At 39.0% G+C, this 27692-nt stretch overlaps 1 protein-coding gene across 1 annotated transcript; it reads left to right on the top strand.

The window, feature by feature from the left end:
- LOC140157523 (lysine-specific histone demethylase 1A-like) lies at nt 1-27692 on the top strand. The gene is made up of 13 exons (XM_072180748.1): nt 1-524; nt 1708-1885; nt 3472-3605; nt 4682-4760; nt 6293-6669; nt 14868-15010; nt 15971-16061; nt 17355-17489; nt 18530-18603; nt 19470-19714; nt 20833-21020; nt 21992-22234; nt 26202-27692. Exons 1-13 carry the CDS (start codon nt 132-134, stop codon nt 26601-26603), a joined length of 2682 nt encoding a protein of 893 aa, XP_072036849.1. The 5' UTR covers nt 1-131; the 3' UTR covers nt 26604-27692.

The raw sequence follows: 27692 nt of genomic DNA, 5'->3' as shown, positions 1-27692 counted from the left end.
GCAGCAAAGGAAGTCTGCCTTTGTCGACCTTGCGCATTGTGTATGAAAATAATACATTTTGGTATTGTTTTAAAATATATTTATCTTTCATTTCGTGAATATTAAAGGTTTTTGTGAAAGTGGAAAAAGTCATGGATCGAAAGGACAAGGAAAAGAGTAATGGTAATGGCGATGAAACAAAAGGGAAGCGAGATAGGAACTCGCCACCACAACAACAACAATTGGCCCCTGCAATGCCAATGGCCATGCCTGTAGCATCAATGCCATTGTCAATGGGGAGTGCACCACAATTGCAGCCTATAGCTTTAACTAGAGCTTTAATGGGACCAAACATTCATCAAGGAACAGTTGCAAGTGCCAGTCATGCAAGTGGACAAAGTATGCATGGCCACAGTCATGGACATCACCATAAATCTGGGCACCATCATGGTCATCATCATAAACAACCAACTTTACTTGGTAGTTCTGGCAAAATGGATGATGCTAGTTCACGAAGAGAAACGAGCAAGAGAAAGCGAGCAAAGGTATCAATTTAAATAATTAATTTCTAAGGCAATGAATCTTGGTTAAATTTAACACGGTAATTTATTTTCAGTACGGTACGGTAATTAATATTTTTGGAAACATACATGTTATATGATATGTTTAGTTTCCAAGTCAAGATTGTCAAGAAAAGAAGAAAATTGAAAACCGGCGAGTTAGAAAAAAACTTAGTAAAAAACTATAAACTTTTCAGCTATTTGCTATATGCATGCGCTAAATTAATTGGGTTGTATTGTGGCCACTATTTTTATTTTGGCTGCTTATTTATTTTTTTATCTGTTCATGTTTCAAATAAAATAAACAAAAAATGATCAAAATTAAAATACATTTTCATATGGAAACAGTTTACCGGTACTATGTGTTTACAAATGTATGTTCTTCTGTGCCATCTGCTACAAACTTCTTTTTTTTTTGCTGTGGTTTACTGTTAGCCTTGTCAATTCGGGTTCCAATTTTTTTCACCTAGAAATAAATGAACATTAATTTAATAATTGGGAGCACATTGTACAGTACTGACAGTAGAAACTGCCCAAAATTGGTATGAATCGGTAGATGGTAAAACTACATACGTGTACATGTAGCAACCCTGGTAAATTTATGCTTTTTACAATCTCAAAATGGTTAAAAAAATGTATTTAAAAAAAACGTCCATTATCTTTTTTTATTTTTATATGGTACTGGGTCTGGGATTGGAAAAATAGAAAGCCTTTCTGTAATACTAGTACCAGTATCTCAATTTTTTTGGGGGGGACGGGGGGCAGGGCAGGGGTAAAGTGGTTGGCGGATGAGCCTGTCACTGTCAGTTGATTCACACACCTTAGGCCTAAAAAAAAAATTGTTTGATTGGCGTAACATGAAAAAAAAATTGGGGTAGGTCGGTCGGCAATTTTTTTTTTATTTTTTTATTTTTTTTATAATATACACATTTTAAGCTCAAAATCGTGAATTTTTCCTTTTTTTCTAAAATTTTAATCTTTTTTAATTTTTTTATTCATTTTTAGAAAAAAAATATGAAAAAAAGTTTAGGGTGGGGTCTATTTTTAGGGTGGGTCTGGTTACGCCAATCAAACAATTTTTTTAGGCCTTATCACCACTTTCACTAGATTATACAATGTAGGTGCTCTTACAAGTTGCAAATTAAAATTTACATTTTTGCTCCTTCAGGTGGAATACAAAGAAATGGATGACAAATTAGCCAACTTATCAGATGAAGAACAATACTTCTCAGAAGAAGATAGACAATCCAAGAGACTTGGTCCTGCTGGCACTGGCATTAGTACCAGACCAGTACCGGAAGATGTACCTGATATGGATGAAAGCGATATTGAAGAACCAAAAGGAGGTAAGCAGGGAGTCGATTTTGAAAATAAAATCTACATTATTCCTGAAAGAAGGCTGAAAAGTAGTTATGCACAGAGGAAATTTCACATACATACTCAGAGGCAGGGGTAGCAGTAGAACTAAACACTCCAGTGTCCGCAGGGACCCCCGAACTTGCAGAAAATGAAAAAGTAGGGGGTCCGGAGTAGAGTTTGGTGAGTCCGAGTTGCACAAATGCAGCATAAATAGTACCATATGTCTGCAATAGCGCTAGATTGAAAAACTGGGGGTCTGCAGGGACCCCTGAACTTGCAGAAAATTTAAAAACAGGGGGTCCGAACTCTATTTTGGTGGGTCCGGGACCCCCAAAAAGCAACCTAGCGCTACCCCTGCTCAGAGGCACTGGTGCGCATGGTAAATTGAGCGCTGGAGCGAAGGCCGAAGGTCATACGTCAACCTTGTGTGGCTGTGGTTTGAGCAATTGAGTTTGATCATGATCTTTTTAAATTGAGTGCTTGATCTGTATCTGTGTGGATACTGCACAACGCTCCGTGCGGAACAATACGAGCAGGAATTGGTGTGCGCCCGTGGTGATTAGTCTTGCTTGAGGAATTCTTGCACAGCTGTTTTGAAGCTGGTTGAGTCTTGAATGTTGATGATTGATTGTGGTAGTTGGTTCCAGTCTATTACAGTTTTGGGGAAGTATGAATATTTATAACAATCCTTTGCACAAGTGATGATCTGGTATGAATCAGAGTGAGTATGCCGAGATTGACGCAGGCTTGGTTTAAGTAGGTGTTCAACCGGCAGGGCCAGGAGGCCCTGTCTGGCTTTGTGGAGAACACATAATCTGTTGGCAGTTCTTCTATTTTGTAGAGTGTCCCAGTTTAAGTTCTTGATGACTTTGGTAATGCTGGTTGTTCTGTCATATGTGTTTGTTGTGAACCGGGCAGCCCGTTTTTGGATCATTTCGATTTTATTAATGAGATCTTTCTGATGGGGGTCCCATACCGAGCTTGAGTACTCGGTAAGGGGTCTCACAAGAGACATGTAGGCTGTTTGTTTGATTGGTTTGGGACACGCATGTGTGGATTTCAACTGGAATATAGTCCATTCAGTCATTCACTGGTCCTGTCACTGGTTGGTTTAGTCATACTGTACATTAACTTTAAGTCAGTAAGCAGGGTCATTCATTCATTTTATTACATTGAGTAATTGGTTGATTTATTGATTAATTGTTTATTTATTGATTTATCATGAATCATAATGATCTTCTTCTTGAGTGGGTATCTGTGTTTGATTAGGGTCTGTGGATGATCCCATGTATTGAAGTCCAAGTATCATTCACGTTTATAAAGAATATTAAATTGGCTACTCGAGTGCAAATGTTCTTTAGTCCTTCAATAAGTTTGCAGTCAGTCAACTCATTTTCAATGATTGCTTGATTGATCAATGATTTGATTTTCATTTCACGTCAGTTGTCCATTTGATTGATTGATTAATTGATTGATTGAGTCATTCATTCCAATTACTAGGTCTATTGCTCATGTTATACAATGTTCAAACGACAAATCATTGCTAATACATGTACATTGTTTTATATTTCAGGCCTTGAAGGTGCTGCGTTTTCAGGTCGTTTACCACATGACAAGATGACATCACAAGAGGCAGCATGTTTCCCTGATATCATACAGAGTCCAGCACAGACACAGAAGTTATTCCTCTACATCAGAAATAGATTGGTGAGCATCAAAGTAATAAGACTGGTTTGAAGAAATAAAGGAGTTTATTTTTCCTATAATTCTGTGAAAATTTTATTCCGCAAAAAAAGATGACTCTTTTTAAATTGCAAACATTGATGCTGCAACAATATTGTACAGGTATTGTATACATGTGAGAGATACTAGTACCCTGCAAAGGCAATCTGCACTGCAAAAAATATAGCAAAGTTGCAGATACATCCAGCAAACCAGCATGTAGATCCCAATCCCTCAATACTATATGTTTTCTGCATCTACACATGTATACCAGGCACAAAAAGAAACTCGTCAGTTATATTCATCCTTGCTGTTCAATAACTTGATAATTTTGGATTATTCTGAAATATACATTTTGTTAATTGGACTTTTGCTTTCTCATTTTGACACCCTGTTCGTGAAAAACGAACAAGTATTGACCAAGATATGCGCCTCCAAAGCCTCAAACCCCAAAATCAAAAGTTGCATTTTCAACGATTTTTCAATGGGAACGCATTGTTGTATTGCACACAAGCACCACGGGCCAATCAATAAAGCACACAGTGTAACAGGCACAATTGAATCGTTAAAATTGCAACTTTTCATTTTGGGGTTTGAGAGTTTGAGGCGCATATCTTGGTCAATTTCTTGCTCAATGTTCACGAACAGGGTGTCAAATGAGAAAGAAAAGTCCAATTAACAAAATGTATATTTCAGTATAATCCAGAATGATCAAGTTATCGAACAGCAAGGATGAATATAACTGACGAGTTTCTTTTTGTGCCTGGTGTATGTGATTAGGCATACCATTACCAAGATGATTATGAAAACATGTCAAAAGTGATCGATACAAAAATGGATCAATTAGTATATTACTACAGAAAAGCCTGAGGACTTGTGTAAAGAGAAGGTAATCCAGTATTTTGAATGATTTTAAAATTTAAATCAGTCATAAAATTCAAAGACTATGAAAGAAAGGAAGTATTGTTTGTGGCGTAAATAGATACACCCTGTTACTATAATGTGTTGGCTATTTTACATTATACACCCTATAATGTGTTGGCTATTTTACATACTTTCAGTTGCAACTGTGGATGGAGAACCCCAAGTTACAGATCACATTTGAGAATGCATTGCCACAGATTGAAGCTCCATACAACAGTAAGTCAGAATTTACCAATGAAGCCGGCCTCAAAATGCTTCATTTCAGGGGGGGGGGGGGGAGCTACATACACTTACAGGATTTCAGGGCTACATACCCATATATGCCCCATCTATTTTGAGCCACAAGCCTCAAAATTGACTTTAAGGGTCTACTTTCTATTAAGAATCGCCCCCGTAATTTAATTTCCTAGGGCTATTTAAAGATTTTCAGGGGCAAATTGCACTTAGCCCTGGTCTATTTTGAGCCCTGCATTGCAGAGATTAGACTCAAAGAGAACGGACTGCAGGAAAAACCTCATGACATTGGCCTCTGAACATGCTTAGGCAAAACCTCCTATGTAACCTCTTGGCAGTTTTGTTTTTTAAAACATGTTCAAGGGCCACAAGTATAGGATTTTCCTGCCCAATGATGAATAATTTAACTGCCATATTGGTTTGTTGTGCAAGGAGACCAAAATAGTGTATGTCTGATATTTATCACAGCAGCTGATAGGTGTATCCCATCATGCTCTGCAGTACCATAGTAGAACTGCACATGCCATAGAAAGTGTACACAAGATCCCTCACTTCAACTTTCAATTACTTGCTTATATCAGGGAAGCTTAGACTTTTGTTTGAAAAAATATGATCTCTAAAGTATTGTGAAACTATCCATAGCTCTCAATATCTAAGCAGCTCTTGTTTATATTTTGTATACATTTGCTATGGAGCAAGCAGATAGACTGCAATACATGATGGGATACTCCCTTTAGCTGCTGTGGATATTTATTGTCAAAAGCCCAAAATTGAACAATAATTTGCATCTTTAATCTTTTATGTGGTGCTTGTCACACGCTATCGACAGTCACACACAATGCAAAATAAAATGCATACAATTTTGATCAAAGTGTGCCAAGCATATATGGTGAAATTCGCCGTATAAGTAGTGATGTAACAAGATTAATTAAAACATAGCAATAGGTTTACACTATTTTTGAATGTTTTGCCCCGCACTAGACCTAGACGATGCCGTCAGTGATAAAGACCTGGATCGTAATTCTATATGATTTTGACATCATGCTGATCACTCGCACCTGTAAGATTAGTGTCTTAGAGCGGTATCATAGTCAATTCTATCATTGCACACATACACAGGTGATTAGTGCATCCTGCTTATATAATGCAGGGCAATACAGTCAAAAATAGTGTAAACCCATTGCTATGGTAATTAATCACAAATAATGGGGAGGTATATGTACTTGACTTGTATTTGACTTGTACTTGTGCCTGAACTATACAGTATATCTTAACCCCTGGACACTACTGGTCATCTAACAGCATTTCTGATTGGTTGATAACTTGAAATGCTCATTTCAATTGCCAATTATGACCAGACTTTAAACTATTTATGATCAAACTTGCATTTGCAGATGATCTTATTAATACCCTCCTTGATTGGTTCAAAATTGGACACAATATTCATTTTGGCCAATCGGCAGGTAGTTCTCATAGGGTTAATTTCTTACACGTATATATTTGTTATCTCTCAGGTGATGTGCAATTAGTAGGCAGAGTGCACGCTTACCTAGAAAGACATGGCTACATCAACTTTGGCGTCTACAAGCGCATCATACCACTACCAACCAAAACCATGGGTAAAGTACTCATCATCGGTGCCGGAATCGCTGGTCTGGCTGCTGCGAGACAGCTCCAGTCATTCGGCATGGACGTGACCATACTCGAGGCCAGGGACCGTGTCGGTGGGCGTGTCACAACTTACCGCAAGGGGAACTACGTGGCTGATCTAGGCGCCATGGTGGTAACTGGGTTGGGCGGTAACCCAATGACACTGGTCAGTAAGCAGGTTAACATGGAACTCGCAAAGATCAAGCAGAAATGTCCGCTCTATGAGAGTGGAGGTACAACAGTAAGTATTGCATAGTCTGCCCTCACATGGAGAAAGGCTGTATCAGCTGTGTACTGTGTACTTGTAGGTACAGCATTTTCCCATGGGAAGGGATGTGTTGCTGGGCAGGAAAAAACCTCATGTGTCATTGGCCCCTGAACATGTTTAAAGCAAAATCTCTCTTGACAGTTTTGTTTTAAACATGTTCAAGGGCCATAAGTATATGTCATTGGCCCCTGAACATGTTTAAAGCAAAACCTTGTACGTAACCTCTTGACAGTTACATTTTTTACGTACGTAGGTTTTTTCCTGCCCAACAAAGTTCTTGTTTTTAGCATTCTCTTTGGATGATTGTTTTCAGTGGTGTAGCCAGGATTTTCCAGAGGGGGCAAGAATGGACAAAAAATGTCTAAAAATGAGAAATTACAACAGACAGCAGCCAGCATCCAACAAAGGGGGAGCCTGGAGGGGTGTTCCACAGGGGTTCTCCCTTGCCCCCTGGCTACACCACTGTTTGTTTTCAGTTATTTTTTGTATAAAGCTTTTCTTTAAATTCAGTTTTAATAATGTTATTTAACTATCATGACTGCTTGTCAATAGTGCTTTTCTTAACAAAAACAAAAGTACATAGCAAACATACATGTATATTGTACATAGATATCGTATTCAAGTGATAACATCCCTTTGAAAAGAAACCTTTGCACGAATGAACATTAATGAGGGCCTACCCCTAATAACAACATATTAAATTAGGATGCAAGATTCCAGTTTAAAGATTAGTGTACTTATTAAAAACGAACATTGTGTATTATTTTGAGTGTGGAGAACATCAGATAGCAATAGTCAGATATGTCTAAAAGGAATATCTTGCTTCTTAGTTTAGTTATTTTTGTTACTCCCCATCTTGTTTTGTTTGTACATGTATGTATGTTTCTTAAACCCATGAGAGCTACCTGCCGATTGGCCAAAAAGAAGCTTTCATTATCGATTGGACCAATCAGCAACATTGTTAGCATAATTTCACCCCGCAAAAAAATTGGGGTGAATTATTTGCAAAGCTTCATTCTGATTGGTGATTAAAGTGATGATATCACGTAATTGACCAATCAGCGGCAATGTCAGATCGGCAGGTAGTGCTCAGTGGGTTAATTAATGTTAAGTTGCCAAGTTGTTGCGCTGTCAGATTCAATTCCATAATTCCATCCTACCTGCCTTAAAGCCATATTATAACATTTGCTGAGGAAGAAGCCCTCACTGAATTTTTCAAAATTCCTTTTTTACGATTAAATTGTACTTTATTCTACCAATATACCCTGCAAAAATCAAGACTCTAGGTGCTGTAGTTTTGTCAAAATCCGAGATTTTGAATAAAATTCGGCGCTTTATTATTACGATGGAATTATTAGTCGAACGCATACACGATGTTCATAACACACAGTACGTACACGGCATGCGGACGGTGATATACACAACAAAGGGTCGTACCACAACATGACCGAAGGAGTAGTGCGTATTGGCATTACATGTGCGCTGGTAGTAAATTCAATTTTCTTTGCTTTGCCGTAGTTGTTCGGCTCAAAAATAAAGGGATATATCTGACAGTAAAAGCTAACATTTTGTGGCAAACAAATGCTAATCTATTTTGTTTGAAAATGTTATAATATGGCTTTAAGTTATATTTTAAAATTCTATTGTTTATTACATAACCTGACAAGCATCTCACATGAGAGATTGTCTATTTAACATTAATTGTGTGCGAGTTAGAAGCAACATCTTCTTGTCACATGAATTTTTAAGTTCACAAAATGACATGTGAACCAAAGGTTGTTTTGCAGTAAGTGTGTGTGTGTTTGTACCAATGAGATAAAACCAAAGAGTACCGACTCCAACAAGTGTGTGTGTCACTCATAGAGGACAAATAGTATACCTCGGGGTAAATTCGCAATGTGCCTGTTAAACTTCAATTCAAAGTGCATTGTTTCTTGCGTTATGCTTGTAATGAGTTGTGCCAAAACTTAAAGTGCATAAATCTTTGTAACACTCAAGCTTGAAGATGCAAGTTATTGTTCTTTTTAGGGCTGTTGCCAAAAAGCACTTGAGGTGTTACACTATTTGAACTCATTACTAAGGCCGGCATCGACATCGGCACGTATCCCGACATGATGACATGAAAAAAAAAAATTCTAAAAAAAAAAAAAAAAAAACCTTTTTTTTAAGATTTTTTTTATGTCAACACACTATCGACGCCGGTATACAAATTATATCGACATGTCGACATTAAAAAACAGTGCCAACGCCAGCCCTACTCATTACGTGACAAAACACAATGGCGGATTTATCATGCAGCATTACACATGTGGCAATTTGAGTGGGTACTCTTTGGGTGTAATCTCTTTGGTCTGTACTAATTTTCAACCTCTTTGTTTGTGTCTTGTGCAGTACGCGGACGACGGCTCTGGTCGGATTAGTACCAAGGTCAGACTTATGCACAAGGGATCATCTCACATGATCTATTATTCTGTATTTAATCTAAAACATGTGTTGATGGATGATCCCTTAGTGTTAATTTAAAAATTGGTGGCATTTTGGCTTTTGCTTTGCATGTGTGGTCTATTTCCGAGAGGTAAAAAGCAGTATCTGTGTAACAGGTTACTGCATTTTACTTGAGCGGACAGTGGTATTGTTTTCAATGTCAAATTTGAAGGGAGAATTTGATACATAAAATGAAATGGGAGCTGAATGCTAGGGCTATTAACCATTGAAGCGGGTACAAAACAGTATATATTCCAGTTGAAATGCATACACTGGAAACCCCAAGTGTCTTAAATTGGAAAAATCGTCCTTCTTTTAATACCCTGGTTGAATGGGGAATTAGGTGTGGCTGACAATAGAACACACTCAAAAGAAGGACCAAAGCAAGCTCAAATTAAGACCAAAACAAGCTGAAAGTTGGATGAATGCACTTGAATGTTGGATCAGTCAATACAGTCACAATAGGAAGAAGTACTTCACTCAAGAGGGCACTCAAGTGAAGTGGATTCAGTAAATTTGGCTTGAAATGGTCTTACTTTGAGCTAGTTTTTGAGTGGTTCAGCTTATTTTGGTCTTACTTTTGAGTGTTTTGGTCCTACTTTTGAGTGTTTTTTATTGTCAGCCAATGCTAATTCCCCATTCAAACTGGAAGATTAAAAGAAGGACGATTTTTCCAATTTAAGACACTGTGTGTTAGCAGTGATACACCCCCTGTGGAAGACATGACATATAATATCGCGCACACATGGGGTGTCACCCATTGAGGTAACTTCATTTGAAATTCACACGCCTTGTGTGGAAGATTAAGGTAATGTCTTCCATAGGGAGTGTATGGATTTCAACTTGAATAGACGGATGTGAAAAATGGGTGGCAAATTTTGGTATACTGACTAGAAGTGACTTAGCGTAATTGCTGTGAAAACTTAAAATAAGGTGGTTGGTTACATAATTTGAAAAGTTGGTAGGAAACATGGATAACTTATGTGAGTGCAATAAGATCTTATGTACAGCAATAGCTGTCATTTGCATATTTACAATCATACACATAGATTAATAGTACATAGATAGAGGTTATCCACTTCACTCATGTGTGACTTCTAACAAAAGGCGCTGGTTCCCGTAGTATTCCTCATTTAAACCAATTCAATGCACGACCTCGGAGTTACCTGCATGACTTTTGCGGGCTATTTTGAAACAGTCATGGTTGCACAAGCATGTACTTCTTTTGAAAGTCCTAAACAAGGTATAGCAGTCGTTGATAGGATATGCATCTTATTCTTATAGAACATGGATAACCTCTATTGGAATTGGATTGCTTGCGCTATCATAACCTCTCGGCTTGAATGCAATTTATCAGCATGTATGTGCTTGTGTGCTTTCCTGTCTATTCACAACACATTGCTGCACCTATTGTTGATCCCCATGACCTAAGTCCAGCCATCCATGGTATGATTAATGAATACAATGAACCAATTTATATCAAAATGGAATACAGAGGTCCAATCTAAGTAAATGACTAAGTTACAGTTCTGCTCTGCTCGAAAGTGGTATTTACTTCTAGATACTTGCTTGTTTTGATGGAAGGGCATAATATTTGGGATGAGTTACATTGGTTAGCAGGAATATTAATGCAGCTGAGAAAACTAACATCTCCCAATGTGCTGGTTATGCTGCACAATGAATGCATTTAAGCACCATCTTACAAGTTTCTTCATGTTATACTCATAATGTTCTATAACCAACTTTAAATTAGATGCTATAGCCTAGACTTCCATGGAAATCCATACAGGCTCACACAAGTCATGTTGTGGTCGAACGAGCTGTTTTTTCTCATTACCCATTCATGCTGAGGCTCAAACATTAAAAGCATGATATCAAACATATTTTAAAGCATGATATCTCAAAAGATAATGCCATAAAATAACCAATCGCACATTTATTGCTCAGATACTTTGGGTGCACTATCCGAGGCAAAACATATCACGCTGAGGCTCAAACACAGCATGATACATGTGTACAGGGTTGCCAAAAAATTTCAGCCCAAATCGCTGATAATCGAAAAGTCGCCTAATTTTTCTCTTAATCACTGGTGTCTATGGGACAGGAAACTACCGGGAGCCCATGTTGAAAAGTCAACCAATTTTTTCTAAACCATTGTTTTCTATGGGACAGGAAATTGTTGGAAGTCGAGGGGAAAATCTGCAAAAGTTGCCCAATTGGGCTACCAAATTGTAGGTTTGGCAACCCTGACGCTATATGACACACCTACATGTATCAACACTATTTCACATAAGATGTTCTTGCACACACATTGGGCTATTCCATTTAAAATCCATACACCCCCTGTGGAAGATATGACCTTAATCTCCCACACAGGGGTGTAGATTTCAAATGGAGTCACTCATTCAGGTAACTCTATTTGAAATTAACACTCCCTGTGCATGCATATGTGGAAGATTAAGGTCATGTTTTCCTTAGGGGTGTATGGATTTCAACTGGAATAGCCCATACCAGCAGTCAGACACACATGTATGTTGTCCCCTTTGCTGACAATTTCAAGCGTGTGCATATAGCAACCAGGGGTCCATTTCACTAAACTTTACGAAGCTTCGTAAGTCTCGAAATCATTCGTAACTTACGATGAATCATAAGTTCCATTTCACTAAACAAACTTATGAACTGCACCCTTCATAAGGACCTACTACAGGGACCCTTCATAAAGTTACGTCTGGTATTAGGTGTTCGTAACTATACGAACGGTTACTTTTTTACGAAGTGTTAAAAGCTTAGTGAAATGGGCCCCAGCTCGGCAAAGGGGAAACACAGAATGGTTTCTTGTTGCTTTGCGAAATTGCGCCCTTGGTTCGACCAAGAGAATGACGACATGTAATTAAGTTTTACGGACACAAGACAGCTCTACATTTGAATGTTTGAGAATAAAGGGCTTGGAACTTAATGCATACTGCATATATTTGTATGTGCGTGTATGGGAGAATGCTTGTAGAATGTAGTTCATTTCATCACCAATGTTAATCTAAATGTTGCCTGACATTATTATATATCATAACTTTTATGAATCTACGATTCAAGATAATAAATTCAGTATTTCTGGCCTCCCAAAGAAAAATGCTGAGGCTGCAAGCATATTATAACAAAGAAGATGCAGTGTTTTTCCATACTGGGAGGTCACATTGCTCTACAGTATAAATAAAGACAGAATTATAAAGACTAGTTTGCGTCTGATGTCAGTGTCAATCACACTCCACAGTCTTTAATTGGTTAATTTTGCGTAAAAGGAAGGTTGATTCGTCTGGTGATGATCGAGGAAAAGGAATCACAGAAAATGGCAAAAAATGACATACTATTACATTTTGTACAAGACAAAAAGATCTTTTTCTAGGCATTGTTGACATGGTGCCTTTGGGGAAGAAGGTTTCCTACTACATGTTTAAAACTATAAAGACCTAACTTTTGAGATGGTTTACAAGTATATTTGTTGGTGCAGAATGAACAATAAGGTGCCTGGTTTTCACGCCGCGTTCAGCAACTCATCACCTAGTAAACAAAGTAGGCTTGAGACAGATATAACCAGGAAGTCAACAGCCATTCATACACTTTTTTATAACGATCCATAAATACTCTCTAATTTGGGTTGCACAATGAAATAAGAATATTATTCCTGATTGATATGGCTATAAAGGAAAAAAGTTGTGTGTACAGCTTTTAAATATGGTATCGCATTTTGAACAAAATGGAATTTTTGTTTGGGGGTTAGCTTAATGTGCATTCACAAGATCCATTGCATGATCTACTGTGGAATTAATGAACATGATTTTCAATTGAACTGGACACTCTCCTCTGATGTACCCCACGTTTAACATATACCTAAATGTTATGTTCTTCATATATGTGACGTGTCATGTCAAAAGCAGACACTTTTGGGCAGGATCGTAAATGGAGAAATAGCCAAAAATTGCCGGGTGTTTTTTTCACAATTTGGGTTTGTTGCTAATTTGTGATGTTATTAATGTTAAAAATATTGTCTGATAGTTTCAGACCGGACTTATAACTGGCATCTTGAATTTTTTGAGACATTTTTCAAGGTAATTCCTACTCTCAACATTGTCAATAATATTTTTAAAGGCCGATAACTCAATTTCCAATTTTATATTACCATAACTTACGAACTCATTATCTTTACTTAGGAATGTCCGATTTCATTGGGGAAAATGGTGTTATGGAGCAAAATATCTTAAGATATTTAAGATATATGTAAAAACTTCAAAATTTATAACCTGTCCAAAAGTGTCTGATATTGACATGACACGTCACATATTATCACCAATCGCTGATCATTGTATCTATCTGAATGAACTTCAATCTTTACCCAGAGCAGCCAGTGCAATAGATTGTATCTATCTTGATTATTATTATTCTGTGTGCATGTTTTAGCATGATTTCTATATTATCTTAATATCCGTCTGATATCAAGTTGACTAGGAATGAGAGGATTCATTATTTTACAACGGGTTGTAATTTAAGGAACACATTTTATATAATCTATCCCAGAGTAGGCCTACATCTGCTTACTGACATTATGGACAACTAAATTGCTTGCTTGCTTTTGAAATTGGTGCATTTTGAACTGTTTTAGCATGTGACTTACATGTACATTGTAGCTAATAAGTATTTATAATAGCCTTGTATGTACATAACAGGGGTGTGATTCAAAGCTTGTGAAATATCCTGAAAAACGGCATGAAGGGTTAAAATGTCCCAAAACGGGCTGAAAATCAATAAAATTGCGTTAATTTTGGCCAAAAAAAAAATCCAGGAAATCGGGAGAAATCATGAAGAATCATACCCCTGGTATAATTAATAACCGTAACATATATAGATTGTGGTGAAGATGGTGAAGGTTGCAGTAATTGAATAGGCCTCATCAGGGCTGTTCGTATTGATGGTATCATTGATATTTTGTCATAAAATGAAAGAAGTGCATGTTCAGTTTGTTGCATCAGTATGTGTACATGTAGGTGCTTTGTACTGATCACAGGATTCAGTTTCAACTACAGATATGGAGAAGGAGTTTCCGGATTCCCTAAACTGCCCTGTATATTAGCACCATGATCAGCTATGGGGCATTAATAATTGTGGTATTAGCGGGTCCTTGCTGATAGCACACAGAAAAAGAAACCAAAACGATTTAGCGTCAAGTCTTACATGTATGATAAATTATGATCAAGGTGCTCCTTGATTCAATCAGTGCATCACGCCATAAAAGTATTTTAAATTGCGTCTATGGTCTGTTAGTGTGGCACAAAGCAAATTGTTTATTTACCCTATTTGACCTAGATAATGCCCCTGGACGCAATATTTTTTCTGTAGTTAACATTTGAATAGGAGACATAGGAGCCCTAATATGGCTGTACGGGACACCACATATACGGTTACTTAAACAGGGCTCCCTATTCAAATGTTAACTATGGAAAGATAATTTGTGCCCTGGACACTTTAGTAACTTATATAATTTTGGATTTTTCGTGGGGTACCTGATGCATGTACTTGTTTGATTCTCTTTGTTATGCGCAGTGATGTACGTACTCTTTTGTATATGGAATGTTGCAACCCCAGTGTTTTTATTTGTACATACCTTTATCAGTTTAGTTGATGGTATTTTGTTACAGATTGCCAAAGATAAAGATGAGATGGTGGAGAGAGAATTCAATCGTCTTCTGGAAGCAACATCATTTATGTCACATCATCTGGATTTCAATTTCCTCAATGGTAAACAAGTATCCCTTGGACAGGCATTGGAGCTGGTTATCAAGTAAGTGACCAGTTCAGAAGTGCGATAAATGCCATTCCGATTTGCGTTTAGCTACCTGTTGTAAAAAATTAACAGCACTGGAGTGCAAATTTAACCAGTTGTATAAACCATATGTGGAGTGCTTAAAGCCACATATTGCTTTTTCTTGTTTCCCGGAAAATGGCAAGAGAGTAACATGAGTAGGTGTAAATTTCACTTTTTAATCACAGACACCACATGGATAGTCTTACAATTAGGATCTGATTTTCCCATAGGTCACCCAATACACCCTAATATAGGCTACACAGTATGACTACAAATGGGACCCATTTCACAAATCCTTACAAATGAACTTACGATTGATTTGCCACACGTAAACCCTATAATATCGATTGTTAGTCTTTGTGACCCCGTGACAAGCTCCAGTCAGTTATACGGTCACTTCCACATCTGTTTTTTCCCCCTGATTGATGGCTTTGAGGCGATTCGCCAAACACCAAAACGACTCTCCACTTTGAAAATCAGTAATGTCACCCTCTCTGTTGACATAGTAAAACAGTGCAGACAGAGAGAAGTGTATACCGTATTCATTCCAATAAGCGCCCAGTGCGCTTAACAAAGTAACTTTTTCGTAAAAGGTGTTTATTAGAGACACATTTATGTATGTTATAAATGCAGAAAATGTAACTAAATATTGCAAGTTTACACAGGACTTCTAATCTCCCAGCTATTTCACTGTATCAACCTCTATCTGTCACTTCAATATTAATGGTACCCTTTAGCAAATTGACAATACCCTGGGTGGGCGCTTATTTGGGCATGGGCGCTTATTGGAATGAATACGGTACTTGGATTCAGCAATTTTTATATGACATGATCACAATAATAAAGATTATTTTTGAAATGATTATATTCTAGATCTGGTCTGATGACGTAGCCATGTAAATTGATTACCTTGATATTGTTATATTTTCCCCTCAGATTGCAAGAGAAGCAAGTGAAAGAGAAGAAGACAGATTATTTGCGTACTATTATTGACCTACAGGACCAGAAGAATGACATCCAAGGAAGGGTAAGATATTCTATATCCACTGAGCAGTGAATGTAAAAAAATATATAATAAAGATTATTGTGCTTTTATAGAAAACTGCTGACCACTATAACACCAAATATGCCTTCTAAACCATTTCAGCATCATTCAGTGATCACCAGGGATGCAACTCTATACTACATAAATAGAATAACTATTGCAGCCAGGATCAGTCCTTACGATCATTCAGGCGTGCGGAGGGGTGCAATCGCACTCACACTCCTTAAAAGGCAAGGCCTGGATCTGGCTGTGCATTGTAGAGTGCCATATAAATGCTTAAAATAAATAAAAATACAAAAATCAGCTCTGCAGGTTTTGTAAGGGTACAGTAAGCAGTCAGTTCCTTGTCCATGGGAATTTCAAGCTTAATTTTCCACAACAGAAATTGACAATATGGGCCTCAAACTTGTGCAGGCATGTTACCTTCAACCAGAGTCGAGGGCTTTACTGATTGAGCTAAAAAATCATAAAGAGATATGCTGAAATCCTTCAGTTTTGCCAATTATACAATATTTTGGTGTCTTGATATATACATATAAGGCCAAGTAAAAAAAAATAACATGTATATCGTCCGGACTTTTTCAAAAATCGGTGAGGGAGGTCCTTATTATTTGTTATTATGTTATTTTTTTACCATTCATTTCTGTGTAAAATTGCAATTGTAAAGTGTTTGTCAACACATAAAATCGGGGAGGCTCTCTAATATGTTTGTTATTTCCCCAAAGCCCTACCCCTAAACTTGAAGAAAGTGTTTGCAATGTGTTTATAAATGATAACCAAGAACTTCTAAACATGTTTTTTCATTACAACAATTTTAGAAAGAAAGTAAGGAAGCAAATAGGAAAAATAACAAAAATATTTGAAAATCTCCAAAAATCGGTGAGGGAGGGGACGATATACATGTTTTTTTATTTTACTTGGCCTAATATAGCCTTGCAAAGAGCAAACCTATTATACAATTTCATGGTAAGATTACATACTTGAGTTTACTGGTTTTCCACAAATCACAAATTATAATATTAATCAGTGTTGATCAAGTCTGTACATGTAAGTCATATTTTTGGCTTGTTGGTCCTCCACCGATGGAATGGAATATGTAAGGCAAAGAAAGAGCAGTTTCTCCCAAATACCAACAAATTATCTTCACGAAAAACCAAATTTCATCCTAACATACATTCTAAGCTAATAATATTAGTAACAATAATGATAATATAATAGCAACAATGGAAAAAAATAATAAATTGGTCAATTTTTTATTGTTATTTTCTTTTCTAGATGATTCAACTTCAGGAGAGATTGAAGGAGTTGCACAAACAACACAAAGATGCGTCCGAGGTGAAGCCTCCCAGAGAAATTGTAGCAGAGTTCCTTATAAGAAGCAAAATGAGGGATATCAATGAAACATGCAGGGTAAGTACATCAGACGCAGCTCGGCACAGTGAACCCTAATCAACCTGCATATAGAATAACTTTCACACCCAGGATCAGGTGCCAGAGTTTCACATAGACCAGGTCAATTAGCAGTAAGGTCTAAGTCCACAGGAATTTCGGGCTAGCTCAATATACAGGACAGGCTATTTTTAGTCAGTGGGAGTGGTCTAGTTCGTAGACACATTTCTGATTGGACAATCTCATGATTTCGGTGCCGTCTATCAGGCCGTGAGACGACCCCACGCCATCATGCGTCTTGATAATCGTAACATGCGTGTAGAGGTATGCAGCGTATGTATCGCGCTGGATCGTAGACTAGTGCGGAATCTGCGAACGCGCTAGCAATCTGCATAAAAGAATACATGAAGTTGTAAACAAGTTTCGTTCATTTTATAATGAGGGGAATTTTTATGACGGCAACTTAGTTTTTGCTTAAAAAATTTGTTTACAGTTATTAAAATAATATTTAACTGACTAAGAATGAGAATAAGCGATAGGAATTTTATTTTGCCTATCCTCTACCTATGATGAGCGACAGGCAGGTCCAATATTTTTATCGTAGTGGATACCGCTGCGCCGGCATCCACTACTCAAAATATTGGACCTGCCTGTCGCTCTATCACACGGAGAGGATAGGCAAAATAAAAATTCCTATCGCTTATTCTCTAAGCGCCACCGATTGAGCTAACTGGATGGAATAATTCTGGTATACCCTGCATACAAGTATAACTCTAACCCCAGCCCTAACCCTGAAAAATAGGGTGCACCGGGTAAACCAGAATCGTATTGAAAACAGAATTGTACCATTACTTGTAACATGTGTCAATGAAAGTTGTCATACATTTATCTGGTATTTACCTTACATGACATAGTATTATTTTGAAATGCTAACAAACTGTAGTACTGTACACCCCCTTAGTTTAACTGCTCTGAAATTGAATTATGTACAGTAAGACATTTGTTTTATCTCTTGACTTGTCAACTCTTATTATTGTTATTATATACTTTTCAATATCTAGCAACATGATGAACTGAGAGAGAAATTAAAGGAAGTAGAAGAGAAGATCCAAGAATTGGAAACAAATCCTCCCAGGTGAGTCTTAAAACAAACACAGTATCATCACATATCACGGCCAGTACCTTGTCTACCCTTAAGCTGGGCTTGGTGATTGTAGCTGTCCTTTCCCATATGAAAGAGACTCTCAGGTGGTAAGAATTGGTCGATTGAGGGCTTGGTGGTCAAATCCCCAAACGTTTGAGGATATCAAATGATAACCTAGTGTAAAATTAGAAAGCAAAATTAAACTTCTATACTACTCAGATTTGGTACACTCACCGAGCGCTTTCACTGGAGTGTATTCACGGGGTTAACCAGCGTCTCCAGCTGATGTTATTGCTCATAAACAAGCGGTAAAAGTGCTCTGGTGAGTGTACTAAATTTGAGTAGGGTAGAAGTTTAATTTTGTTTTCTATTATTTTACGTTTACCGCTACGTATGAATATACATCATTATAGTGTAAAATTGTCTTTTAAAATCCTCAATATTTCTTTCCCATATGCCCAACGCATTGGGGGTTTGTATTATGGTTTTCCTCAACAATTGAAGGTATGTTTGGATGTTTTGCCTTACTCATGTGCTATTTCCAATGGATGATAACTCTCTCCATGGGGGTGTCGACAAGTTTCAATTTTTTTTTGCAATTCACAAATTTCATAATTGTTAATTTTCATGACCATATTTGGAATCAGCATGAACAATGCATTAAAATGAGTACAAACAAGCCTAGTATTGGTTCAGTGGTTCTTAAGATAGCGCTTGGTATGTTGAGAAAATATCTCAAAACTAGGACTTTTTATGTTGAAGCCTATGGCCAGCATCCCGGGGCCAGCATGCAGAGTATTAACCTTTATTGTAACAAATCTATTATTGCGATCTTTTTCACCATTTCCCATACACAGCGATGTCTACCTGTCATCCAGGGACCGCCAGATCCTGGATTGGCATTTTGCCAACCTGGAATTTGCCAACGCCACACCTCTCTCCACACTCTCACTCAAGCACTGGGATCAGGACGATGACTTTGAATTCACAGGCAGCCATCTGACGGTGCGCAATGGGTATTCGTGCGTACCGGTGGCACTGTCCGAGGGACTGGACATCAAGCTCAATACAGTGGTCAGACAAGTCAAGTACAACTCATCAGGTCAGTGCACTTTGTTACAATTAGGGACATGAAAAATTATCTGAAATTAAGTTCTTGGAAACGTCAAATAAGACAGAGAGCTCTAATAGGCTATACCATTTTTCACCCTGATGTGGCAGTAACGTCAACGCTGTTTCGTGCGTACATCTATGCGACATCTTTAAGCGTGTGTACGCCAGCACTTTGAGCGAACACTGACGTCACTGCCACATCACGGTAAAAAATGGTATAGCACTGAAATCTATTTTGCTGTGTGCACGGCAAAACAACCCTTAAACTTATCTTTGTTACCCTTACTTGGCCCTAATAGGGTAAAGGGTTTACATTAATAGCAATTTACTTCCTTCTGCCAACTTTTCTATTTGATTCACATGTGAAAGGTTGTATCATACAGGAGATAAAAGCAATGTTACTTTCTTTTGCACAGGTTGGTTAACTGTATGGCACATACTTTGGCAAATGAAAGTACCTTCCTAATTGTCTATACAAGTTACATCTTATTACCATTGAGGGTCATTGAAATAAGTTGACTAAAGCTATGGCGAAAGGAAGGATATTGTTAGTGAAGTAACTATATGATGCACCCTTTTACCATTAGAGCCAACATGGCAGAGCCTGCCTTCTCAAGTCTACTTCCATGAATGAGCTATTCAAGTTGAAATCTATACACCCCCTATGGAAGACATGACCTTAATCTTCCACACAGGGAGTGTGAATTTCAAATAGGGTTACCTGAATGGGTGACACCATTTAAAATCCCCTGTGTAGGAGATTTAGGTCATGTCTTCCATAGGGGATGTATGGATTTCAACTGGTATAAGGTGTATGCAATAAACCAACCAGAATGGGATAATAGTTGAATTGGCAGCCATGTTGGAGGACAGTTCTAAGATAGCTTAAGATGACAGAAGGACAGGTCTCCAGATTGATTCCACAAAATATCATATACCTATCACTTGTTTTATTGTATTATCATACAAATTGCCCCAGTGATACCTTTATGGAGGACAGAATTATATTTAAATGAGGGTGACTCTGTCATGACTGACATCGTATTGAATACCCTCTGTGGCCCAATGCCTGTCTGGCTAACACCCACTTCTCCTTACCCATTTCAGGTGCGGAAATAATCACCCAGAATGCCAAGGGGCAGGCGGGCAACTACACCTACAAGGCCGATGCCGTCATCTGTACGTTACCATTGGGAGTATTGAAACAAACACCACCTGCAGTGCAATTCATACCGCCACTACCGGAATGGAAAACAAGTGCTGTACACAGAATGGGATATGGAAATCTCAATAAGGTAAGAGACATGAGGGCAAACTTGCAGTGTATCCTTGGTGCAAGATATTCATGAGTTAGACTAGTGTAAAGACTCCATTAAGGAATTAAGCCGCTTACAGAATAAAGCTGTATAATCCTTCAATAGAAGATTTCTGTGCTGGAATAATTGGGCTACCGTAAAAACTCAATAGTTAGCATATGTGCTTACTATCGAGTGCTTTTAAATCATGCAAACATGAAGTGCCCCATCCACAAAAGTGTAAAGAGTTTTGAGCAAATCATTGATACACACAGTTATATGCGAACAAATAAACCTGCAAATTTGTGTCTCAACCCCATTAGCTCAGTTGGTAAGGCGCCAGACTTTGATTTCATGTTTTCCAAAGCGCTCGATAGTAAGCACATTATGGTAACTATCAAGTTTTTACGGTATTGCAGTTAGTTGAAATCCTTACACCCTTTATGGAAAATAAGACCTTAATCTTCCACACAGGGATTTTGAAATTCAAATAAGGTTACCTGAATAGGTGACTCCATTTGAAATCTACACCCCCTGTGTGGGAGATTAAGATAGGGTGTGTATGTCCAGTCCATGTAATATTACATGAAGGATAAACCAAACTTAACCCCTGGTCCTGCCACTTGATAAACTATAGGGTACACATACTCATGGAAAGGAATTGAAAGCGCTTATTATTGATTACAAACTTTGGGTTACGAGCCATGGCAAAATTATGATGTTCCGATCACCCTCTCGGAACTGTAACTGGCAGATGGAATAATGTAAATTCAGAGGAGACGTTTTGTGAATTATGCAATGATGGTAGTGTTCCAGACAAATACCACTTTATTTGGTATGTCCCTTCTTTCAAGTTTTAAGAGATATCCATGAAACACAAAACGTTTTACAGAAAACATTTAAATGTCAGGTTATATAACGGGTATAAAACATTATAATAATATTCAAAAAACTATTCATTTATTCCCCAGGTGGTGTTATGCTTTGATAAGATCTTCTGGGACCAGTCAGTCAACTTGTTTGGCCATGTAGGATCCACCACTGCTAGTAGGGGAGAGTTGTTCTTATTCTGGAATCTATACCGTGCCCCTGTACTCCTTGCCTTGGTTGCTGGTGAAGCCGCCCAGATCATGGAGAATGTCAGCGATGATGTTATCGTAGGACGATGCTTGTCTGTACTCAGAGGGATATTTGGCAATAGTGCAGTACCTCAGGTAAGTTGTTCTTATTCTGGAATCTATACCGTGCCCCTGTACTTCTTGCCCTGGTTGCTGGTGAAGCAACTTGGGTCATGATGAATGTAAGTGATGATATTATCGTAGGACGATGCTTGTCTGTACTCAGAGGGATATTTGGCAACAGTGCAGTGCCTCAGGTAAGTTGTTCTTATTCTGGAATCTATACCGTGCCCCTCTATTCCTTGCCTGGGTTGCTGGTGAAGCCGCTCAGATCATGGAGAATGTCAGCGATGATGTCATTGTAGGATGATGCTTGTCTGTACTCAGAGGAATATTTGGCAACAGTGCAGTACCTCAGGTAAGTGGTTCTTATTCTGGAATCTATACCGTGCCCCTGTACTTCTTGCCTTGGTTGCTGGTGAAGCCGCCCAGATCATGGAGAATGTGAGCGATGATGTCATCGTGGGGCGATGCTTATCTGTACTCAGAGGGATATTTGGCAATAGTGCAGTACCTCAGGTAAGTTGTTCTTATTCTGGAATCTATACCGTGCCCCTGTACTTCTTGTCCTGGTTGCTGGTGAAGCCGCTCAGATCATGGAGAATGTGAGCGATGATGTCATCGTAGGACGATGCTTATCTGTACTCAGAGGGATATTTGGCAATAGTGCAGTACCTCAGGTAAGTTGTTCTTATTCTGGAATCTATACCGTGTCCATGTACTTCTTGTCCTGGTTGCTGGTGAAGCCGCTCAGATCATGGAGAATGTGAGCGATGATGTCATCGTAGGACGATGCTTATCTGTACTCAGAGGATATTTGGCAATAGTGCAGTACCTCAGGTAAGTTGTTCTTATTCTGGAATCTATGCCGTGCCCCTGTACTTCTTGTCCTGGTTGCTGGTGAAGCCACTCAGATCATGGAGAATGTGAGCGATGATGTCATCGTAGGACGATGCTTATCTGTACTCAGAGGGATATTTGGCAATAGTGCAGTACCTCAGGTAAGTTGTTCTTATTCTGGAATCTATACCATGCCCCTGTACTTCTTGTCCTGGTTGCTGGTGAAGCTGCTCAGATCATGGAGAATGTGAGCGATGATGTCATCGTAGGACGATGCTTATCTGTACTCAGAGGGATATTTGGCAATAGTGCAGTACCTCAGGTAAGTTGTTCTTATTCTGGAATCTATACCGGGCCACTGTACTCCTTGCCTTGGTTGCTGGTGAAGCCGCTCAGATTATGGAGAATGTTAGTGATGATGTCATCGTGGGACGATGCTTGTCTGTACTCAGAGGGATATTTGGCAATAGTGCAGTACCTCAGGTAAGTTTTTCTTATTCTGGAATCTATACCGGGCGGGCCCCTGTACTCCTTGCCCTGGTTGCTGGTGAAGCCGCTCAGATTATGGAGAATGTTAGTGATGATGTCATCGTAGGACAATGCTTGTCTGTACTCATAGGGATATTTGGCAACAGTGCAGTACCTCAGGTAAGTTGTTCTTATTCTGGAATCTATACGGGCCACTGTACTCCTTGCTTTGGTTGCTGGTGAAGCCGCTCAGATCATGGAGAATGTTAGCAATGATGTCATCGTAGGACGATGTTTGTCTGTACTCAGAGGGATATTTGGCAATAGTGCAGTACCTCAGGTAAGTTGTTCTTATTCTGGAATCTATACCGGGCCACTGTACTCCTTGCCTTGGTTGCTGGTGAAGCCGCTCAGATTATGGAGAATGTTAGTGATGATGTCATCGTGGGACGATGCTTGTCTGTACTCAGAGGGATATTTGGCAATAGTGCAGTACCTCAGGTAAGTTTTTCTTATTCTGGAATCTATACCGGCCGGGCCCCTGTACTCCTTGCCCTGGTTGCTGGTGAAGCCGCTCAGATTATGGAGAATGTTAGTGATGATGTCATCGTAGGACAATGCTTGTCTGTACTCATAGGGATATTTGGCAACAGTGCAGTACCTCAGGTAAGTTGTTCTTATTCTGGAATCTATACCGGGCCACTGTACTCCTTGCTTTGGTTGCTGGTGAAGCCGCTCAGATCATGGAGAATGTTAGCAATGATGTCATCGTAGGACGATGTTTGTCTGTACTCAGAGGGATATTTGGCAATAGTGCAGTACCTCAGGTAAGTTGTTCTTATTCTGGAATCTATACCGGGCCACTGTACTCCTTGCCTTGGTTGCTGGTGAAGCCGCTCAGATTATGGAGAATGTTAGTGATGATGTCATCGTGGGACGATGCTTGTCTGTACTCAGAGGGATATTTGGCAATAGTGCAGTACCTCAGGTAAGTTTTTCTTATTCTGGAATCTATACCGGGCCGGGCCCCTGTACTCCTTGCCCTGGTTGCTGGTGAAGCCGCTCAGATTATGGAGAATGTTAGTGATGATGTCATCGTAGGACAATGCTTGTCTGTACTCATAGGGATATTTGGCAACAGTGCAGTACCTCAGGTAAGTTGTTCTTATTCTGGAATCTATACCGGGCCACTGTACTCCTTGCTTTGGTTGCTGGTGAAGCCGCTCAGATCATGGAGAATGTTAGCAATGATGTCATCGTAGGACGATGTTTGTCTGTACTCAGAGGGATATTTGGCAATAGTGCAGTACCTCAGGTAAGTTGTTCTTATTCTGGAATCTATACCGTGCCCCTGTACTTCTTGTCCTGGTTGCTGGTGAAGCTACGTCTGGTCATGATGAATGTTAGTGGTGATGTTATCGTAGGACGATGCTTGTCTGTACTCAGAGGGATATTTGGCAACAGTGCGGTACCTCAGGTAAGTTTTTCTTATTCTGGAATCTATACCGTGCCCCTGTACTTGTTGTCCTGGTTGCTGGTGAAGCTGCTCAGGTCATGATGAATGTAAGTGATGATGTTATCGTAGGACGATGCTTGTCTGTACTCAGAGGGATATTTGGCAATAGTGCAGTACCTCAGGTAAGTTGTTCTTATTCTGGAATCTATACTGTACCCCTGTACTTCTTGTCCTGGTTGCTGGTGAAGCCGCTCAGATCATGGAGAATGTCAGCGATGATGTCATTGTAGGACGATGCTTGTCTGTTCGTAGAGGGATATTTGGTAACAGTGCTGTTGAAAGTTCAATATAAGACTTACAGATATGAATAAATGGCGATGTAAAAAAAGAGAGATATGATTAGAGGTGAATAACTGATCATCAGTTCGGAGGATATTGTGAAAAATCAGGGGTGTGAATAAAACGCGGAAAAAAGACTAAGTATCCGTTAGTGCGTTCGAAGCACGTATAGAAAGCTTACGTTTATAATCTTCTCATAAATATGAGAAGATTATAAACTTACATTTCATAGCACAGATGTGAGTATTGCGCAACAAAATTACAATCCTGGCCATGGTAGTCATGATAAATCCTCTCTTGGTTCCCTGTGATTTTTAATAAACATGTCGTCACACTTTAGATGGATGGATTGGATTGAAAATATCAGTTTAGTTTCAGCTCAGTTCCCTACACAGGGAAACTGGTCGCCGTCATTTTAATATTATTCCGATGGGAACAGTTCCAAACACAACAATGAGTACAAGCATGGATTCAAAGAAAAAGTGAACAATATGTGGGATATGCATCACATGTTTTCTACTCTCATCTCCAGCGTCACAATATGTGTTTGTATAGTGTGTTCTACATAGAGTGATGGGTTTCTTTCTTTACTGGAGTTGAGGATGTTGAGAAAAAGAATTCCTTTTAAAAAGGAATACGGCGAGCAATTGCCAAACTCGCGGATTTGAAAAATTGGAAAAACAAGGAAATGCATGGATTTCCGCCGATTTGGGAGTATCAAAAACGTGGATTTCCGCGTTAACGCGGAGATTTCACACCCCTGAAAATCTAAACATGTTGTCTTTTGAAATATTATGGAAAATGGTTCTCAATAGTTGCGCAATGATGACATTGTTTTGTTTTATCTGTTTGTTTTTGAGTAAGTAATTTAACCATTTGTTCTATTTCATTTCTTCACAGCCCAAAGATGCAGTAGTCACAAGATGGCGTGCAGACCCATGGTCCAGGGGGTCCTACTCTTACGTCGCTGCAGGGTCCTCAGGTAACGACTACGACCTAATGGCAACACCTGTCACGCCCACGCCAGTCATCCCTGGGGCGCCACCCCAGCCCAGCAACATGCCAAGACTGTTCTTTGCCGGCGAACACACGATACGTAACTACCCTGCCACAGTACACGGTGCCCTCCTGAGTGGATTGAGGGAAGCTGGTAGGATAGCGGATCAGTTTTTGGGATCATCGTACTCACTGCCAAGGCAGATGCCACCTGTAGCACATCAGGTGCCTGCTAGTAGTCAGGCTGCACAACCAGGTGCACCCCCACCATCACAGCCACAGCAGAGTCAACCTGTTCAGGGATGATGGTATACTTAAGGCACATTAACTCTTAACCCACATCAGGTATCTTGCTTATAGGCAGTCTACACAACCAGGTGCACCACCAGCCACCATCACATCCACAGCAGAGTCAACCCGTTCAGGGATGATGGTATTGCTAAGCGATCATCAGGGGCTCTATGTATTTATTGTATACTATATTGAAATCAAACCAGGTTTGGGTGCTTTTCTTAGCCATCTGGGTGTATTCATATTACATTTGAGTGCATTTTTGTGAGACATCTGGGTGTATTCCCAATACATTTGGGTGCATTTGTGAGACATCTGGGTGCATTTCTAATTTGTTTGGGTGCATTTTGGAGACATCTGGGTGTATTCCCAATACATTTGGGTGCATTTGTGAGACATCTGGGTGCATTTCTAATTTGTTTGGGTGCATTTTGGAGACATCTGGGTGTATTCCAAATACATTTGGATGCATGTCTCATTTAAGACAGACCATCACGATATGCCAATTAGGGTTACGGGGGTTAGGATTAGGGTTATTGTTAGGGTAAGGGTTAGTAGCCCCTGACCCTAATTAGCATATCGTGATGGTTTGTCTTAAATGAGATATTTACCAACATCATTCCTAATACATTTGGGTGCATTTCTGAGACATCTGGGTTTATTCCAAATACATTTGGGTGCATTTCACTAACATTTACGACACATTGTAAGTCCTAAATCCGTTATCAGTCCCAAGCCCACCATAACTCTTAAGTGATTGGCGATTTATTTATTTTAAACCTTCTTTAACCGGGGTTACTAATTCAGTGGATAATACAAGTAATTGGCCTCTGTTCTTCAATGATACCTACGGTCAATGGACTTACGATGCATCACAAATTTAAGTGAAATGCACTCCAGAACTATTACATATTATGATGCACATTCTTGTCTTAAATGAAAAGCCAGGTGGGGGTCAAAGGTTAAAACAGCTTGTGAAGAAATTGCAGCCAAGGATAGACCTTCCTCCTTGGAGTGGAGAGATGTACAAAAGAAGCAAGCTTTCTTGTATTTTCATGTAGTGGATATAGGGTATGTTGTATAAAGTGCACCATCATGTGTAAA

Source organism: Amphiura filiformis, chromosome 7 (genome assembly GCF_039555335.1).
Source record: "Amphiura filiformis chromosome 7, Afil_fr2py, whole genome shotgun sequence".
Classification (NCBI taxonomy): Eukaryota; Metazoa; Echinodermata; class Ophiuroidea; order Amphilepidida; family Amphiuridae; genus Amphiura; species Amphiura filiformis.
Note: the sequence above shows the minus strand (reverse complement) of the source record. Positions and strands in the feature narration are given on the sequence as shown.

Coding starts and splice junctions, on each gene's coding strand:
- LOC140157523 (XM_072180748.1), top strand. CDS start 132: ATGGATCGAAAGGACAAGGAAAAGAGTAATGGTAATGGCGATGAAACA. Junction 16,062..17,354: donor AGAATGACATCCAAGGAAGG/GTAAGATATTCT, acceptor TTTCTTTTCTAG/ATGATTCAACTTCAGGAGAG. Junction 17,490..18,529: donor ATATCAATGAAACATGCAGG/GTAAGTACATCA, acceptor TTCAATATCTAG/CAACATGATGAACTGAGAGA.